Source organism: Callorhinus ursinus, unplaced genomic scaffold (assembly GCF_003265705.2).
Source record: "Callorhinus ursinus isolate GAN/ISIS: 27379988/994484 unplaced genomic scaffold, GSC_fseal_2.0 scaffold123, whole genome shotgun sequence".
Lineage (NCBI taxonomy): Eukaryota > Metazoa > Chordata > Mammalia > Carnivora > Otariidae > Callorhinus > Callorhinus ursinus.
The window spans coordinates 592,668-612,533 of record NW_027397185.1 but is presented as its reverse complement, the minus strand read 5'-3'; the positions used below and the strand labels follow the sequence as shown (position 1 = coordinate 612,533).

Sequence of the window (19,866 nt, the reverse complement as noted above, 5' to 3'; positions counted from 1 at the left end):
CCCCCGCGGCCCCCACCTCTGCACCTCCCGCACCGCCTTCAGTTGTGCGTCCCGGCGCGAGGTACCCCTGTAGCCCGCACCTCTGCACCCTTTCATCCTCTAGCGGCTGTGGCCCCAGCCCCGTTTCCGCCCCAGCCCCGTTTCCACCCGCGCCCGGCCCTCCCAGCGCACAGGACCCCGGCGCCGGCCGGCCGGGACTGGCTCTGCACCATCCCCGCCGGGTGCGTCCCCGTCGCGACCAAGGACCCCCAGCGCGCGCCACGCCCGGGGCTGGCGGGCCGGAGATGGCCACCCGGGTCGGGGCTCGCTCTTCTGAGAGCCACCAGCGGTGCCAATTAAGTGACTCGCGCGGTTTTCCCGACGCGCTTGGCTCCTCTTTCGTCGTCTTGGGAGAGATGGAGCTTTTCAGACACATTTGGGAGCGAGATTGGGAGTGGGGTGGAATGATAGGTTCGCGTGTGGAGTTCTGGACGCGTACACCCGTCGTGGGCCTGGACTGGGCAACCGGCGGCCACCAGGTCGCCCTCAAAGGCCCCTGCCTGACTCCCTCTGCCATTGTCGCCAGCCCCAGGTTGTGGGCCGCCTGCTGCACGAGCCGTCTGTTGGAACGCCACATACATTCTCTGACCTCGCAGAGGGCTAACAACCCGTGTGATTTCTACAACGGAGGAATAGGCTCAAGAAGTGGCTCTCCAGGGGGGCTCGGAGGGCGGTGCCTCTGGTGGCTGTTGGAGCCCTTGTTCCCCGTCCACACCCCTGCCAGCATCCCGACTTCTCCAGCCCTCTCCCCCCACACCTGCGGTTTGCCTCTCCACCCCTAGATTTCTCATGAATTCTTCCCTGTTAGTTACACAGACTTTTTGTCGGTTGGTGGGCAGTTGTTTTCACCAGTGATTCTGAAATACACAGATTTATCTAGCTGTTCCTGGGACCTCCCTTCAGGGAAGAGCCCTAGTTCTTTCCCAAGGAAACCAGCATTCACTCTGTTGAATTCAGCTTGCCTCTGTGCGTTGATCTCCCCTTTCTTCACAGCCAGTAACTGTCTTTACAAGTAAGCGGTTTTAATGCCTTTGCAACTTCCACGGATTATAGAAAAACCGCTCCTTTGGCCTCCCTCCAGCCTTGCATCTGGGTTCGGGGACCTTCTGGATCCTGGCCACACCTCCCTCTTGGGTAAGGCTGGCCAATCCACGTGGTCGCTGGACATCCACGCATAATCCGCAGCTGGGAGCCCTACTCTGCTGCCTCCTGCGGTGGGCCTTTCCTAGCTGTGTGAAAATATGGGGGTCGTGTTGTTACTGTTGGGGTATATGCCCAGGCCAAAAGATGAGGACAGCTGTCACACTCCGTTCCCCAGAGGAAGGGGTACAGGGCACCACCAAGTCTGCCAGAAGGCAGGGCCGGGGGCAGCGTGGGCAAGACCTTTACTGTGGTTTCTGCAGGAAAGGAGATACGGTGGAGCTAGCAGGCTCAAGGCTGGCTGGTTTGAGTATCTCCGTGGGCGCTGGGGTGCAGGGGCTTGTGCCCTCTGTCTGGCACCTGCCTGGAGGATGAGAAGGGCAGACAGATCATGTGAGAGGCGGCAGTCAGGGGGCTTGTGGGCTCTGGGTTGCTGAGTTTGCATATGAGAGTCATGCTCCTGGGTAAATCTGTTTCCTATTCATAGGGCTGGCTAGTCCTGCGAGGGGACTTGCTGGGGCCACAAAGCCCTGGACGTCAGGGCATCAGGTTGCAGAAACTGGGAGGCGCGGTGACTACTAGTATTTGCTCTGCTCTTCCCTCCAGGAGCTCCGTCTCCTCCCTTCCTCAGGGGGCTGCTTCTGTGGGCTCTTTGGTCTCAGTCCACCCTGGGTCTCCCTCTCCTCCACGCCTGTGCAGATGTCCCTGTGCTCTGGGAAGTCAAGCCTGTGCTGGACTGCAGCAGTGAGGAATGGCCTAGGTGGGCTGGGGCATGCAAGCCCGGGGCCTGGCTCTCCAGGGGCCCGGACAGAGGGCAGAATCGGAGCCCTGTGCTCATGACGTCCCACTCCTCGGGTCTCCCGGTCTAGAGTGGAGCCATCACCCTGCCTGGCCCTCGGGTGTGCTGGAGATATGGCTGTCATCCCCCATGGCTCAGCATGTGCTCCTTGGAGTGTGCAAGAATCCAAATGTCCCATACTGGAGCCAGGAAAGAAGGGTGTTCTTGCCCGCCATCAGGGCCGGAGTGTCACGGGCTGATTTTGTCGTCCCCCCAAACTCGTGCTTGGACCTTGGAGTGTGACTGCATTTGGTAATAGGATCTTGAAACAGGGGATTCAGGTAACACGAGGTCCCTACGGCAGGTCCTAACCCAACAGGACTGGTGTCCTTTCGAGAGGTCAGGGCAGAGACACACCCCGAGGGACAACCGTGTGAGGACGTGTAGAGAAGACAGTGTGCGCCCGCCAAGGAGAGGCTTCCAGCGGAACCAGCCCCGCCCACAGCGGCATCTGCGACTTGCAGCCTCCAGGAGGGGGAGACGGTAAATGTCTGTCTTCCACCTGCACTGGCTGTGGTTTTTGTGTCTGAGACAGGATTTTAAGAGTTCTAGAGAAGATTCGAGAGGAGGATCCTGAGTCTGATGGATGAGCAGAGTCCAAAGCAGCCGCTTTGGAGTCTGAGTCTCTATACTCGTCAACATCCAGGTTACAGGAGAGAGTGATGACAGAACGACAGGGAAGCAGGCCGAGGCCCCAGGAGGGAGTTAGCACAGAGTGAGCAGCTCTGGACCCCTAGACAGTTACGTCTTAGCCGTCCCTTCCATGGTCACCCTGGGCTCCATCCCTGAGATGGCAAAGCTGTGTGAGGGAGCTGGGACGGCCCCGGGTCTCCTTGCTCCGGGGCCGGCAGTGGAGAAGGGGAAGCCCTGGGTCCCTCCGGGCCCAAGGGCAGTCCCCCCGCCAGGTTCCCATCTCTTTGCCCCGGGGGCAGGGAGTAGATAGCTTCTCCCCTGGGGGACCCTCATTTTTCCAGTGTCTGGGCTTCCTGAAGTGTGAGCAGTTCCCAGTAGGGGTCTTTTTCCCAGATGACCTGCACCGTGGAGGCTAAAATGGCCTCAGCCAGCCACTGCGCTGATCTTTCGCCCTTCCTCTGTTTCCTTCTCTCTCTAGCCCTTTCCTCCTCCTCTAAAATCCGTGTTATAAACCACGGAAGAGGTTACCTTCAGAAGGTCAGGCGGGGGGCTTCTGAACTTGCCTTTGGATGTCGGGGGCTAATTGGGTGAGGAATTGGTTGGCCGTTCCAAGCCCGCCAGCCTCAGGTTCAGGGTCCAAGCTGGGATGGCACTTTCTCGTGGCCCTGGTTTACTGTGGCCCTTTTACTGGAAACTAGAACCCATATATTTTATTATATGGGTTTAGATCTACTCTGTTTCAAGCCTCCCAGTAGGGAGACGGAATTGTGATCTCTTGCCCATCTATAGGAAAGATACACAGCTGACAGTCCTTTGGGGCTAGAGGCGTCCCTGCTGAGCCCCAAGTCACCCTGGAGAGCCTGGGACCCAGACATGTCTCTGTGGAACCTCCAACTATCGTTTCTGGTGCAGATGAGCATCCCTGACTTGTGAATGCCTTTGGCCTGGTGAGCCTCGCGGAGAGGGAACCCCATCATCCACCCCCTTCATTTATGTGCGTTTCCTCGCAGGGCGGGGAACTGTCTTCCCTGTTCTAGGATAGCATCTAGTTTGGCAAACCGGGTGTTTGTTACTTCTTTCTCCTTCCCAATCTCCCCACCAGGACAATGATCCCGTCAAAGATCTCCCTCCCCGCCGGGGCCTGCAGGGACAAAGGGGGCCATCCCAGGCCTCCGGCAAAATGTACAACCAAATATAAGTGATCAGAGGAGTGGAGGATGTTTGAAAACTATGGGGTGTCCGTGCACAGGGCTTGGGAAGAAAGCACAGGAGGTGCCTAAAGAGATGAGGCGGGCGTGAGAAATCCGCTTGGGGCGCGCGGGGATGCGCCAGAGGCAACAGATGCCAACCCCCGGACGGCCCACAGAACGGCGAGGGGGGGCTGAAGGGCTCTTCTTAAAGCCGTGAGCCTTCTCGGAAGCTGCGCAGGACCTCCAGTTTCCCAAAGTTCAGGTCCACTACCAAGGGTAAGTGGGGGACCAGCGGGGGACCAGCGGGGGTAGGGCCTCCGTGGCCGCGTGCGCGCAGCCAGCTGCAGGTGGCGGGGCTGCCCTGGCCAGGGGAGGGACACGGCGCCAGCCCGACAGGAGGACGTCAAAGGGGAGGGCAGGGCCGCAGCAGAGGGGCGCCCGGCGGGGCCCCGGACCCCCAATCCCGCGGACCCGCAGCCGCGCACCGGCCGGCGGACAGCCCCTCCTGCGCTCGGAAGAACTCGGAGCCGCCCTCCCAGGAAAGCAGGCGTTTCGTAGCAGTTACAGCGAAAGCGCACTGGAGACAAGGGTGGGGCGGGCTACTCGGGACGGAGGGCGCCGCACACGCCCTCGCCTTCGCCTCTGCACTACCACCTTCCCGCGCTGTTCCAGCCCCGCCTCCCCGCCGCCCCGGCACCCCGGGACTCCTTCCGGCGCGCCATTTTGGGCCTTTCCCATCGTGCACCGGGAGCCCGCTATGTAAATGTATGATAATGAGGTCGGGGATTCTTCGGAGCGCTGGTTACGGGGAGAGCGCTCGAGCAGTCTGGGGTTTTAGTGGGGGAGGTTCTCCCCGACCGTTGGAAACGTTGGCCTTGCTTTTCCGTCCTTTGCCTGGGGGCCGGGAGGTCCGGCTCGCTGCGGCCCCCCTCCCCGGCTGGCTCGCTGCGCACCCCCAACCCCGGCTGGCTCGCTGCGGCCCCCCTCCCCGGCTGGCTCGCTGCGCACCTCCAACCCCGGCTGGCTCGCTGCGGCCCCGCCCCCGGCTGGCTCACTGCGGCCCCCCTCCCCGGCTGGCTCGCTGCACCCCCGCCCCCGGCTGGCTCGCTGCGTCCCCCGGCCCACCCCTGCGATGGCGGCCTTCTGCATCATGCATGTATCATGGCAATGAAAGTTACCTACTTCCGATTCTTTTTCCGTAGGCCAAATGTGACATTTGCACCGAGTCAGTTTTTTTTTTTTTTGTAAAAAGTGTCCCCCCGATGTGGGGTCGAACTCTCCACCCATAGACCAAGAGCCCCGGAGTCAGCTCTCCGTACACACCCTGGGGTCCTCAGTCAGTCGCCTGCACGCAGAGCTGACAGAGTCTCTCCGGTCCCCCTGCACAGCCTGGGTGACCCCAAATGCCATAGAACACACGTCAAACACGAAGGGTAGACGTGGGATAACTATTTCCTGTGATGAAAATCGTTTAAGGTCGTCGGCTGGGGCCCTCAGCATTTGACATTGTAAACACGTTAATGAGAGAAAAAGTTGCTTCCTACCGGTGAGGCACATCCCTTGGAAGAAACCCACGTGCTGACTAACGCCGGGACTGTCCGGAGCGTCTGAACAAGGCATTTGTAAAGAAGGAACTAGTTTGTCACGGACTTAGGGACAATACTCAGATTTTTTTCATCACTGCCAATCTAATCCCAAAACATTTTTTTTAAGCTTCTATTTATTTATTTGACAGAGAGAGACACAGCAAGAGAGGGAACCAACATTTTATATGAATCCATTTAGAGTATGATCTGGAGAGAAAGGGAAGTGGTTCGGAGCGCAGCCTGATGATCTGAGAGTTCTGCCCGTTTGTGGGGAGGCATTCTCCTATTTAATGCTTTGCGCTCAGTGTGGTGGGAATTCAAGACACCCAGAGCCCGGCAAATGTCCTGCTGTCTTGTGGGTGTTCATGAAATGTAATTCTGAGCAATAATCCAGATCATCACCCACGCTGATTCTGCCTCTGACCTGGAAGTGGGAGTCTTCCATTTTCTGGATGGTTCTAGAGGCAGATGACGGAGAGCCTGTGCAGCCTCTTTGCCCCGGCCACCCGACACTTGTCCTCAAATAGCAACCGCTGAATCTCTCACCTGGAGGGTGCAGAGGGAAGGGGAGAAATGCCGGGTGATACCTTTTAGTCTGTCTTGGGAAGTGAGGATGCCATACAACACAATTTGGATTCTGCTGGTCCTAAAAGAGGATGGGATATTGTGATTGGAACCTCTGATCTACCACCATGTCAGTCAGAAGCACCGGTGACACCTGGACTGGCAATTGGCATCTGAATTTGGGAAAGGTCTTGTAGGACTGAGCCCTTAACCTGTGGGGTCTAACACGATCCTTGGGAAGAATTCACTGACATTGTACAACACGCAGCTGGTATCACAGGGAATGGCTTGATGTGGGGGAAAAGCCCACACTGGAATCTGGAGCAGACCTAGGGGCTATGAAACAATCTTTGCTCTTCCTTATTTCCAGAAATCTCTCATGCACACATTTTCTCTCTTTAAACATTTATTAGTTTCAGAGGTAGAATTTAGTGATGCATCACTTGCATTTAACACCCAGTGGTCATGACATCAAGTTCCCTCTTTAATGCCCATCACCCAGTTACTCCATCCCCACCCACCTCCCCTCCAGCAACCAGCAGTTTCCTACAGCTAAGAGTCTCTTATGGTTTCCCTCCCTCTCAATTTTTGTCTTATTTTATTTTTCCTTCCCTTCCCTATGTTCATCTGTTTTGTTTCTTAAATTCCACAAATAACTGAAACCATATGATAATTGACTTTCTCTGCTTGACTTATTTCACTTAGCATAATCTCCTCCAGTCCCATCCATGTGGATGTAAAAGTTGGGTATTTATCCTTTCTGATGGCTGAGTAATATTCCATTGTATATATGGACCACATCTCTATCCATTCATCTGTTGAAGGGCATCTCGGCTCTTTCCACAGCTTGGCTATTGTGACATTGCTGCTATGAACATTGGGGTGCAACTCATGCACACATTTTCAAACGGATGGCTACTACGACTTGCTCATTCTGTATGAGTGGAAATTTTGAAGCTTTTGTGTTTTCCCCAAATAGTGATGCAACAAACATTTCTCCAAACCAAACCAAGCCAAATCAGGAACGGCTTTATTTCCCTGTTGGGTTATTTTAATAGTACATATTTTTTTCGAAAAAAGGAATTCCAAAAGGTTATGAAAAATCTGAAGGTCCTCACTACATATTCCTACATTGTCTTCCAGAGGCAATATTTGCAAAATCCACTTTTGGGGAGTCTGTTACCTTAATAGTGAAGAAAAGTTTTCTTTTATGTTCCTATTTCTTAGTAACTGGTCAGTGAGGGTTTTTCCCCCCACATCTATGTTCTGAACAAAAGATTCAAAGCAACTGTGTCTTGATTTCAGAGAGGAAAGAAAATTCTATTATTATAGAAACCTAATAGAAGAAAAGAATCTACACATCTATGTAATAGTAGGCAACAAATGCAAATTAGGCAAAGTAACAACATATCAGGCACTTACAACATCCAACCTCATCAGCTGGGGGTGCCCCGTGGAGACAGCCAGGCTGGAGTCCCGACTGAGGCCTCGACAGAGTGTCCTCCCCTTCAGGTGAGACGTGCAATGGACCGTCCCCATAAGGGCCCTATTTATAGGGCAGATGACGGGGTCTGAAGTCAAACATCTGTTCGCCTAAGAGAAGCGAGCGGAATTTCCATGTTTTCATGTTTCTGATGGGGTCTTGTAAGTGAGGGTCAACGGGGTGAGGTCCGGAGCTGACAACCAAGAAAGAATTCTTGAGACATCTGTGGTGCAAAATGGTGGTTTTATTAAAGCACCAGGACGCGGCCCGTGGGCGGAAAGGCCTTGCTGCCCTGGGGGTCTTATAATTGGCTGATTATATACTTAGCAGCTGGGGGAGGTAAGGAAAGGGAGGTTTCAAGACTCACAGGATAGGGGAGGCCTTGCCATTGTCAAGCTAAGGTTGTTTTTCCCTCTAGTAAGGCATTAACACTGAGATAGTTGGGAGCTTCCTGGAGGAACGTTACACTTTGCCTGCTTCAAGTATCTGTCAATGGGCTATAGGTTATAAGGACATTTCCTTATATCCTTACATTGTATCTAGGTTTCCTTCTGGAAGCTAGAGTATTGATAGAAGCGCTTTGTTCTTGTAAATTGCTCAGACTTTTGTGAAGGGAGGGAGAGCCCATGTCTTGCAGGATTGTGATCTCTGTAAGTTATTTGTTTTTCCTTTAGGGCAGCCAGGAGTGTCCTGAGGAATGTCACATATGTCCCATGGTGGGGGGGATTTGTGGGGTGTCAGGTTCTGCCTGTCCACAGCTAGCCTTCTGCTCCCTCATCATTTCTGTATTTTCAAGGAGCCTAGGCTAGGTGTGACTGCCTCCCCTCCCGGATTCCATCCTGGGGGGCAGGCTCAGCCTGGAGCAGAAGGGGATGTGAGAAAAGGTTTACAGCTCTTGGCGTGCAGACCAGAAGGGCCAGTTCTGACCTGGAGGCCAGATAATATATTTTAAATAACCAGGCTCCCAAGGTTATTCACACAGCCTCACAAACAGCAGTCCTTAGCCCGACTGCGTGTGCAGGTCCTGGTGGCCGGTTCTGAGGGACACATCACGGGAACACCTAGACATATACAACAATCCATTCAGCACTTGCGTTTTCCTGTGAACTGACAAATCCTATGGTGGGGGGGGGTGCTATTTCTCCAGTAAATTTTTCTATACCAAATTTTGTGAACGCTTTGTGTATTTGTGGCTCAAACTGTGCGAGTTGGGCTCTTGACCTTCATTGTTCTTGTTAGGCTAATTTTTTAAGATTTAAAAAGTACGTAGTGCTAAATCATAGTGATTTTTTAACCGTGCGCTTGGTCGTCTTCAAAGTAACTCCCCCTAAAGAATCGCGAAGACAAGTCCTGGCGCCGGTAGCTCTGGGTCTCACGGGACAGCCTCAGTCCCCCCGCCTCCGGATTCCTCCAGCCGGGGACGCGCGGGGCAGCGGCCCGGAGGCCTGTCCCCGGGGGACGGGTGGGCGGGCGGCGAGCCGGACCGTCCAAGCGAGGAGGTGCGTGCGGGGCCGGGGCTCGCGGGGAGGGCCCCCGGGGGCCCTCTGCAGCCCCGCCCCCACCCCGCGGGGGCGGGCGCTCCTCAGCTCGGGTCCTAGCAGCTTACAAAAGACCTCTAGAATGGAGTCTTCATATAACGGTAAAACAGTTTCCCTCTCGTCCACAGAGTCATTTGCGGGGTAAGTGACAATCCTGGTAAGACTGCAGGGTGCGAGGATGTGGGCCGGCCGGCGGACGGGAGTGTGCAGCGCACCGCTGCCAGGACCTTTCGAGGCGAGCTTCCCGGCCAGGACCCGGGAAGGGAGGCGCGCGCGCACCCCTGCCAGGACCTTACGCGGGGAGCGCCGCTGCCAGGACCCCAGAGCGTGAAGCGCACCGCTGCCAGGACCCTGCGTGAAGCGCACCGCTGCCAGGACCCTGCGTGGAGCGCACCGCTGCCAGGACCCTGCGTGGAGCGCACCGCTGCCAGGACCCTGCGTGGAGCGCACCGCTGCCAGGACCCTGCGTGGGGCGCCCCGCCGTCCCCGCCCCGCGCGTCCCCGCCGCCATCCTTGTCCCCGGCCTCGGCTCTCCGGCCGCCCCGCTGTCCGCCGCGTCTCGGGCCCGCCTCGCCCGCGCGCCCTGGTCACCGTCCCTGCGCCGCGTCCTCGGCCTCGCCCGCCCTCCCCGAGGGCCCCCGCAGCCGCCGCCCTGGCGCTCCCCGCGGGCCCCGCCGAGGCCGCCTGCGCCCTGTGCCAGCGCGCGCCCCGAGAGCCGGTGCGCGCCGACTGCGGCCACCGCTTCTGCCGGGCGTGCGTGGTGCGCTTCTGGGCCGAGGAGGACGGGCCCTTCCCGTGCCCCGAGTGCGCCGACGACTGCTGGCAGCGCGCCGTGGAGCCCGGCCGCCCGCCGCTCAGCCGCCGCCTGCTGGCGCTCGAGGAGGCGGCCGCGGCGCCCGCGCGCGACGGCCCGGCCTCCGAGGCGGCGCTGCAGTTGCTCTGCCGCGCCGACGGGGGCCCGCTGTGCGCCGCCTGCCGCATGGCCGCGGGGCCCGAGCCGCCCGAGTGGGAGCCGCGCTGGAGGAAGGCGCTGCGCGGCAAGGTGCGCGCGGGCGGCGACCTGTGCGCGGCCCGTCCCCATCCCCGGCCCGGGCCCCCCCCCCCAGCCGGGGTCCCCCCCCCCCACCCCGGGCCCCCCCCCCGCCCCGGCCCCCTCCCCCCCCCCCCCCCCCCCCCCCCGGCCCCGCCCCTGGACAGGGGCTCCGGCCTCCGTTCCCCCCCCCCCCCACTCTGACGGTGCCCTGCCGTCTCTCCCACCCGGGTCCCCGTCCCCGGAGCACGCCTTGTCCCCCCTCACCCATCCCTGGACGGTGCTCTGTCTTCCCTTCTCATTTGCCAGACGGTGCCCTGTCCCTCCCCATCCCCTGGACAGTGTCCTCTGCCCTTATCGCCGGCCCCCGTCGCTGGTCCGTACCCTTTTCCCCCATCTCCCACACTCAGCCCCATGTTTCATTTTCGGACCCCTCCCCCCATCTGAAGACAGAGTCCCTCGGCCGACCCCGCCCCCATGCCGCGCCCCCAGCACCTCATTGCCCAGCCTCCGGGCGTGACGTCACCCCGCAGCAGCCCCACCCCCGCTAGCCCCCAGATCCTGTCTGGTGGACCAGGCAATGAGCCTGGCGCTCAGCTGCTGAGGTCCAGTGCGTCCCCCTCCCTTCCCCCAGACCGCCTTCCCACTCCCTCTCCGCGACCCCCACCCACTCAACGTGGAAGGCTTCGTTGTGCTCTCGACCCGGCCTAGAAACCCGCTGTTGGAGGCCCTGGTTGTAGCTGGGGCCTGGGGACCCCCATGGAGGTGGGGTCACAGAGGGAGTAAAGACAGCCGGGACCTTCAGGGCAGAGACAACGTGTGTGGTCCTGCCTGCCCTAGGGAAGCCCGGAGAGGGAAGCATTCTGTCAGGTGGTGGGTCCTGGGGTCCCCGTGGGCACTGGGGGTGGCTGGACGGGAGCTGGGGTCTGCTCCTGCTGGGGGGCCCTTGGTCTAGGGTCAGTGCACCCTTGAGAGGCCACTCAGCATCACTCCCTTGGCGACATAACAGTAGGGACCGCAGAGCCTGGTCTTTGTCCAGTGGCCTGGTTGTAGTCTGAGCAGGTGTCTCCTATCACAGTTCCTTCTGGAGGGAGCTTAGTGGGGTTGCTGAGACCCCCTCTGGTGCCTTTGGTCTGCCTGTGCAGAACCGAAAGGCCACGGTCACCCGCTGAGTCTGCCCCCAACGGGGCTAGGGCACCCTGGAGCTTCTGACCGTATGCCCACTGGTAACCAGCGTGTCTTTCCAGGAGAACAAGGGGTCTGTGGAGATCATGAGAAAAGACCTGAACGACGCCCGGGACCTGCACGGCCAGGCCGAGTCTGCTGCGGCAGTGTGGAAGGCAAGTGGCGGCAGGCCTGCGGTCGGCCCGAGGAGGGGCCCCTGACCCCATTTGGCAGGGGTGCGGCTGAGTGCCGTGCGCCAAGCAGCACACCCTCCTCCCCGAGGTGGGCAGCGGTGGGGGCGGGAGGCCCCAGGGTGTATCCAGGGGACACAGGTGTCCCTCCCCGCCGTCTGCCTCCCTGCCCTGCAGGGACACGTGATGGACCGCAGGAAGAAAGCCCTGACGGACTACAAGAAGCTCAGGGCGTTCTTTGCCGAGGAGGAGGAGCGTTTTCTGCAGGAGGCCGATAAAGAGGAGCGGTCCCCGGAGGGTGAGGACGCTGACCCGGCCGAGCGCTTTGGGTGCCTGCTGTCAGAGCTGGAGAGGAGGCACCGCAATCTGGGCCTCAGCATGCTGCTCCAGGTGAGCACGCCATTGTGTCCGGACCCCAGGGCAGGGTGCCGGGGCCGCCCCGGGGGGTGGAGGGCCTCAGACCAGCCGCCTCACTGGCCTCCACACAGCCCCTCACCTGGGGACCTGGCAGCCCCTGTCCCCCCTCCTGAGGTCCCCAGGGTGCCATTCTGATTCTGGAAAGGCTGAGTAATCCGCTCCAAGGGCGGGGGGAGTGGACGTGATAAGCTCCAGCCTGGGCGAGTTGTGTGGGGCCGGGTGGGGGGAGCCGGGGGTGGCCGGGTCCAGCATGGCATCTGCCTCTCTCCTCCCTGCCCCCCCTCGCCATGCAGTGATGTCCTGCCCCCTGAGCCAGCTGCAGGCTCAAGAAGCTCCATCCACCCTGGCCTGGCCCCCCGCAGCTCCTCCATGGCCGCCTTCTGGACACACAGCATCCTTCATCCACGAGGGCGTGCACCTAGGTGCCCACGCAGGACGCATACCACAGGTGCCCACCTTGGCTTGCTCGAGACGGTGTCCCTGTTCCCTTATGCTCCGGGTGTGGATGTTCCCCAGGCTGTACACGTTTCACCGTAGAGACCTGTAGCAGGGTATCATTAACCCCAGGGTATCACGACTCTTCATAAAGCTCTTGTCGTTGCCACCGAGTCTTACTGGCCTGGCGTCTCTGGGGCCGTGGTTGTCCCTGGGCAGCCTGCATCGTCCAGACTGGCCCTCACCCCGTGGAAAGGCCACTCGGGCTGGTCCGCTGGACACGCAGACCCCCGCGTAGGCGTCGGGCATGTGCACTAAGGGTACGTTTGGGGTGTACGTGGAGGGAGAGGGACGCTCCCAGCGTCTGGGTGGGGTGGGCGGGCGGGCGGGTCAGACCTGTGTCCGGCTTGAGCCTGCACCTACAGCTGCACCTCTGGCCCGGGGTCTGTGTCCTCGGAGGTCCGTTACCCCTGTCGCCTGGTGTGTGTGCTCAGGTGTGCTGCTTCCTCTCTGCACCGGCTTCCCCTCTGGGGCCGTGGTTTTCCCCAGGGACCTGCCTTATCCTCAGCCTCTGTCCACCCCCTCCCACGTGCCCGCCCTTGGCTGACCTGGGTGTTTCCTGGGGACACCAGAGGAACTGTGTGGGGCACGGGTCACCCCCAGGCCTGGATGCCGAGTTTCCTCGCGCTCTGCTCCTTGCTCCCTTTGCTTCACGTTCCCTCTGATAGACAAGTGTACCGAAACCACGACTTGCCGTCAGCTCATGTTGTAAATTTGTGCACGCGAGGGCAAAGAAAGCAGTGGGGACGAGCGTCCCGCAATGTTGACACACGGGGCCACTAAGGACACTTGAGTCTGGGAGTCGGACCACATCGTGTGGACTTGAGATCCACGGCGCCTTTCCAGAGGAGGTCTCCCAGCACCGTTTCTGTGAGTTTGGGGGTGGCATGCCTGGCACGTGGCCGGCACTCACAAAGCCCCGCACAGAGGGCTCGCTTCAGCTGGCGTCCCTCCTGTCTGTCTCCCTTGCGGCCCAGCCAGTGTCCAGGGAGGCCCTGTGTGCAGGCTGCAGCATAAAGGGGCCTCCTGTAGATGGGACTTAACCTGATGGGCCCCACGCCTCCACCGAGTGACATGGGGGAGACTTGCTTAGGCGGAGGCCAGCTGCAGTCCTGTCTCCTCCCTGGGGACCCGTTCTCTGTAGGCAGACCATGTGACCATGGCCACGTACCCCTGATAAGTAGTCCTCAGCCCGCCGAGTCAGGGGCAGTGCTAGGGGCGTCCCTGTTCTAGATGGGGGTGGAGGACGGGGGCAGGCCCCTGCGCAGCAGGCCGGGAACATCCCAGTGCGGTTGGCTATTGACTCTAGCCAGCTCCACTGCCCACTCGTTCGCTGCCCGAAGCGCCGGGAGTGGAAGCGCCCCACCGGCCTTCAGACCTCGAAACCCGGGCCCCACCTCTGCTCCCAGCCGGCCGGCCGGTGCCCCTCCGCCATGAGCCCCCAGTCCCCGTGGAATGGTGTCGCTCCTTCGGATATCTGCAAGCCCGTGCACAAATGGCATTTTACAGAACCAGCGGGCTGTCTTCACAAGCCCCGGCCCCAGGATGCAGCCCCGCAGGGTTCTCGTGAGCGCCCTGCGGCGCCTCGCTGGTGCCGGGGCGCGTCATTCTGCGTGTTCCAGCTGGGCGCAGGGCCACGAGGGGAGCGAAACCAGGCTGGGCTCTGCGTGGACGGGGAGCAGCATAGATTCGTCCACTGCAAGATCCGGGGTGCTTACGGTTCCTTCCTTCACAGCCCCGATGCGTTTCCCTCCGGTTCCCATTATCCCTCCTGGTGCAGCGGGGCCGTCTGGGGTGTTGGGGCCTGCGGCCTGTGTTCGGTTTCAGGGTCCTGAGTGCAGGGGAGCAGGGCGACACACCGAGGGGCCTTCCACGCTGTGTGGAGGGGCTGTGTCGTGCGGCGGGGCGCAGCAGCCTAGGGAGGGACGCACGCGCCTGTGGTTCCAGAGACCTGCCCGGAAGGCCAGCCAGGTGAGGTTGCACTGCTAGGCCCGGAAGTGAGAGCCCCAGGGCCTGTGAGTCAGGATGTGGTGCGGCGCTGTGGGCTGGGGCCTCTGTCAAACTAACCAGGAGCCTCAGGCCAGCTGGGAGGTGAGGGGGACCCCGTACCCAGGACCCGGCCCCTGTGGCTCTGTGCTGTGCCAGAAGAGCTCCCAAAGCTGACTGCAGGCGGTCGTGCCCGCGGCCACCGTGTATCCGGGAGGGGAGGGGGGTTACTGTGAGCCACAGGGAGAGGTAGGGGGCCGAGTCCAGGACGTGCCATGGCGTGGGGACTGTGTTGCTTCCCTGGGCTCGGCATGTGACCACCCCCGTGGAGCGGGGCCCACCGGGAGATCCCTGATGAGGTCCGTGGAGCTGGCTCGCTGACTCCACACTGACTGACCTCAGGAGGCCCCGCTGAGGACCAAAGAAAGCCCCCACCCCGTGTGACAAGGGCGGACCCCCTGGAGTGGCCAGATGCCGAAGATTGAGGGCGTGATGACGGAGGGCCCAGTGACCCCACTTGGCAGATGCTCCACTCCACGGGTGTCCTCTCCAGGCCCACCGGGCGAGGTGCACCCGGGCACTCCGCGCACTATCGTCGTGCGGGGGCAAGAGCGGGCAGGGCAGACACCAGTGAGGGACAGTCCCGTGGGGGAGGGAGGCCACGGGGCAGGCCACAGCCCTGGGGACACAGGAGCTGGACACAGGGCGACTTGCATGGCTGGGGGCGCTGTGCTGGGTCATGAAAATAGGCGGAATATAAGACAGCACGACTCACCTACATTTGAAACGCGTGCGCGCAGAACAAGGCATGGTTGCAGACACTCCACGCTGTGTGTGGGGAGGGGGATGTGGTTAAGGGGAGTAACAGCAGAGCAGAAGGAGCGGAGCCAAGGTGGGGCGCCTGGGCCCCTCCGTCGGTTGGGCCTCTACCTTCCGCTGGGGTCATGACCCCAGGGTCCTGCGATCCAGCGCTGTGTGGGCTTCCTGCTCAGCAGGAGGCTGCTTCTCGCTCCCCCTCTGCCGCTCGCCCTGCTTGGGCTCACTCTCTCTGCCAAGTAAATAATTTTTTTTTTTTTTACTTTTTAAAGAAAGGGAACCAAGGTGACAGAGTAGGGACTGCGGGTGGAAGGGGGAAAATGGGAGTCCCTGGCTCCGGACTTCACGCCGGGGAAGTCGGTGGGGTTGCAGGGAAGCTTAGGTCCCCTTGGGATTTCTGTCAGTCGTGGCCAGTTCTGTAAGGAGCGCCCGATCTGTGTGTGCGTGTGTCTGCACCTGTGTGTGTGTGCGCGCGTGCAGGGAGCCTTCGTAGGGCAGTATGACCCTGGAGGAGGTTGGGGGCTTCCATACACGAATTTTTTGGACTCAGGTTCTATGAAACCTTTCATGAAGAGGGACGCGCTAGTGGGCCAATTCGACCTGACAGGTAGAAAACCATTTAGAAATGAGGAAATGTCAGTTAAAACGTCCTCAGCAGCACAACAGATGATGGAGTAGGTCATCGGGTCAGAAAGGACACGGCAGCCATCTCCAAAGTCTCGTTTCTACGGGGCAGTTGTGCGCACAGGACGGGGCAAACCTAAATACAAAGCAACGGAAAACGGGACAAGTTCGGGGCGAACGATTATCTTGGAAATGTTCTCAAGCCTCCGGCGAGCTACTAAATTCGTCTGTGACCTCGGACGGGGTCTCCCTCCGCATTGCCTCCGCGCAGGCTCCTTTCCTAAGTTTAGGGATTTTATTCTCACGGCGAGGCTCGGGAGCGCCACGCCACCCCTTCGCCTCCCGGGACCGAGCGGGCGTTCGGGCGTTCCCTGGCCCTCGCGCCCCGGCCGGCTGAGCGCGGGGCTGAGCGCGGGGCTGAGCGCGCCTCTGCGGAGCGCGGGGCCGCAGCGCCTGGCCGGTGCCACGGCGACCAGCAGGAAGGCGACACTCGGGCAAGGCCAGCCCTCTGGGGCTCCTCCCCGCCGCGGGCTCGCGAGGTCGCCGCGCGCCGACTGCACGCCGGGCCCACCAACCTCGGAGGAACGCGGAGCGTGACCGGGAGCCTGAGGAGTGTGGCCGAGCGAAAGGCCCATTCCTCTGCCCGCCAAGCCCGCAGGGGCGCCCGGGAGGCTCTCGGGTCCCCGCGGACACTGACGTCTCCAAAGCACGCGCAACCGGAGCGCCGGAGGACGCCGCTCTCGGGCTGCATGCAAATGAGGCGACTTTGCAGCTCTCGTCTGATTGGGCAAGCCGCAGGCTCGGCTTCGCGGAGCGGCCAATGGGGCTCCCGGACGGCACGGTGCCCGCACCCCCATTGGTGGGCGCAGCATGCAGCGGCGCGCTCCCCGTATAAAATCCCCCCGGCCAGCGCCCAACTCGCAGCCCTGCGGCCGCGGCGAGCGGGGAGGCTGGGCCAGCGTTGTGCGTTGTCCGGCGCCGCCTGCAGCTAGCGCGCACCTCGCCGGGCAGCGTCCTGCCCAACGTCCAGGCCCTGCGGCTGGTAGGTCTCTCCCTGTCGCGTGCGTCCCTGTCCTTGCTTGTGTTTGTGCACCCAGAGTCCCCGAGCCAAGGCTGACACACGAGCTGGCAGTGGCCCTGACCCCGACCTCCGTGCCTCTGAGGCCGGGGACGCCCGGAATCTGAGCATCCGGGCCTCGCTGGGCTCCCCCCGCCCCAGGTACAACAAGCCTTACCGCAGGGCCTGTCTCTCTGGGTCGGTCTTCCTCTGTTTGGGAAGGTTGCGTGCCCCGTAAAACTTGGGTGACATCAGTTTGTGGGCTTTTCTCCTGTGAATCTGCCCCTGTCACTTGTTTTCAGACCCAGCCAGGGGCTGAGGAAGGTTGAGGAAAACATTTTCCTCTCCCTTTGCCCTCACCTTGTGTTGTAAGCTTCACAGCCAGGAGCGCTCGGCAGGGGAATCCTGGTCCTTCCACGTGGCCACGGCCGGCAACAGCCTGGCGCGAAGGATTCCGGAGGTGAGACTTACTCTAGTCTCTGCCTGGCCCAGTGCCACCGGCGCAGTCCGCCCGCGCGCCCCAGCTGGGAGGAGGTGGGCACGCGAGCGCAGAGAAAGGGAAGGCCGGAAAATGAGTGAGTTTCCAGGGTGGTTTTAGGCGCACGAGGGCCACGCCTGTTTTTAGCACGTTACGGAAACTGCAGGTGATCTTCCTCTGCTGGACTGCCGACCTCCAGCCCCCGTCACACACAGTCCGAGCTCTTGCAGAATCTCCCAGTCGGGTGGGCCCGGTACTGGCCAGTTTCTGGACTGGGACAGAGGCTGAGAAGTCTGTAGGTGCCTGTTCGCTGGGTTCGCTGAGAAACCTACGTCCACAGGTCAGTCTGTCCCCCTCCAAAAAAGTGAGTTTAAAAAAAAAAAAAACCCAAATAGTTGTGGGGCAGCTCCTGTCTCCTCCTGCTGGTCTCCTGGGCCCCTTACACTCTGGCCGCTCTTGACCCCGAACTTTCTGAAACGTTTGTGCCGACCTGTGTGTGTCTCCCCTGCAGGGCAGCCTGCCCTGAGCAGGGAGGTTTTGGCGAACTTTCTTTTTTCTTGCAACAGTTGCTCCATTTTTCTGTCTGCACCCGTCCCCCCGCTCCCAGCTGCCACTGGTCCTGGTTGTGTCGAATTCTGCATTCATGCCCCATGGCGATGCGATGACCGTAGTTCATTGTGGCCAAAACACTGCTGCAAGTATTCTTATGCTTTGCGATGCCTCTGTGCGGTGACACCCCATGCATCTCAGAAGCCTTCAGGGCTTCAAGGTGCCTCGTCAAAGCAGCAGAGCCTAGCGGGTATCATGCATCCGCTGTACCTGTCTGTGTATGGTGCATGCAGTGCTGAGAGTTCTGGGTGTGCTTCCCACCACCCGTGATCCCAGTGCATCCTCCAGCTGCCTTACACACTAGGGTCATGGGACCATGTCGTCTATCGGAAATGGACTGGAATCCTCCTGGGAGATTTTGACACAGACCAGAATCTCTGGGAAGGTACCTGGTCTGGATGCAGGGTATCGGAAGCCCCTGGCACACACCCACATGCCCAGAATTCCAGAGGACAGTGGCTCATGCGGTCTCATGCCCTTGTGAGTCTGGGGAGAAGTGCTTTGTGGACACACAGAGGCTGTCAGACCAAGGATGCATCCCCAGTCCCTCTACTTGGTGGGCAGGGTTCCCAAGGGGACGGGTTGGTTGGAAAGGCTCAGGGCGGGCACACACAGGCCAGGAGATCACTGAGTGTAACAGCTCCTGCCAGTGCAAAATGCAGCAAAGTGCCCCAGGGGGACGCAGACACCCATGTGGAAGAGCTGGACATGTGTGAGCTCAGAGCCTGAAGGCATCTCCCTGGATGGAAGGAGGGTTTATGGCCAACTGGCCATGCTGTGAACATCCCTAAGTTGAACTCTGGAGTACAGGATTGTGCATAGAGTGTGTGTGTGTGTGTGTGTGTGTGTGTGTGTGTGTGTGTGTGTGGTAATTGGGGTAAAAATCATATAACAAAATTTATCAGTTGTGAACAATTCAAAGACAACCTATGGAATGGGAAAAATATTTGCAAACCGTAGATCTGATAAGGAGTTAAATATCGAAAACATCTCAAGAACTCCTACAACTCAATAGCAGAAACAGGAACCAGTGAACAAATGCCCCTAATGACCCAATTAAAAAATGGGCAGAGAACCCAAATAGACATCTTCCAACAGAAGACATACAAATGGCCAACAGACACATGAAAAGATGTCCAACATCACCCGGCACCAGGGAAATGCAAATCAAAGCACAACGACACATCACCTCACACCTGTCAGAATGGACACACCTAACAAGTCGGGGAACGACAGATCTTGGCGCTGGCGAGGTTGTGGAGAACGAGGAACCCTCTGACTCTGTGGGTGGGAATGCAAGCTGGGACGGCCACTCTGGAAAACAGTGTGGAGGTGCCCCAGAAAGCGAAAAATACAACCCAGCAATTGCACTCCTGGGAATACATCCAAAGGCAACGGAAACACGAACTGGAAAGGATGTCTGCACCCCCGTGTTCATAGCAGCGTTATTTAGGATAGCCAGGACATGGAAGCAGCCCAAGTGCCCGTGGATGGACGCATGGGTGAAGAAAATGTGTATTCTGCACATACACAGTGGAATGGTATCCAGCCATAAAGCACTTGGAAGTCGGGGCGCCTGGGTGGCTCAGTCGTTAAGCGTCTGCCTTCGGCTCGGGTCATGATCCCGGGGTCCTGGGATCGGAACTCAGACCGTCTGCACCAGCTGGGGTGGACCCTGAGGGCGTTATGCTAAGTGAGATAAGCCAGGCAAAGGTCAATACTTTTTATGTATTTGTCTCACTTATATGTGGGGTGAAACAAGGAAAACAAAGACCCCCAGCTCAGGAAGCGATCAGACTTGCGGTGCCCAGGGGCGGGGCTGGGGCCGAACGGTACAGACTCACAGTTAGGACATCAGTAAGCGCAGCGTGCTCAGTGTACTGACTCTGATGGGGAGGTGAGTTGGCGCCGAAGACGGCTGATCACAAGGAGAGGTGTTTTTTCTTTAGAATTACTGTTTTTGCTGTGTCAGTGGGAGAAGGTGCGTG

The 19,866-nt window shown here is 59.8% G+C and overlaps 1 protein-coding gene across 1 annotated transcript; it reads left to right on the top strand.

Moving 5' to 3' along the window:
* The first annotated feature begins 4,972 nt into the window (after positions 1–4,972).
* RNF187 (ring finger protein 187) lies at positions 4,973–12,421 on the top strand. The gene is made up of 7 exons (XM_025860106.2): positions 4,973–4,996; positions 8,888–8,972; positions 9,140–9,152; positions 9,345–10,053; positions 11,289–11,381; positions 11,574–11,786; positions 12,107–12,421. The coding sequence occupies exons 1-7, from the start codon at positions 4,973–4,975 to the stop codon at positions 12,107–12,109; spliced, it is 1,140 nt and encodes a 379-aa protein (XP_025715891.2). The 3' UTR covers positions 12,110–12,421.
* The last annotated feature ends 7,445 nt before the right edge of the window (positions 12,422–19,866 follow it).

Bases quoted from the DNA above. Each gene is read 5' to 3' on its own strand.
- RNF187 (XM_025860106.2), top strand. From the start codon at position 4,973: ATGGCGGCCTTCTGCATCATGCAT. The intron at 4,997-8,887 runs GTATCATGGCAA...GGATTCCTCCAG, and splicing joins CGGCCTTCTGCATCATGCAT to CCGGGGACGCGCGGGGCAGC. The intron at 11,382-11,573 runs GCAAGTGGCGGC...CCTGCCCTGCAG, and splicing joins CTGCTGCGGCAGTGTGGAAG to GGACACGTGATGGACCGCAG.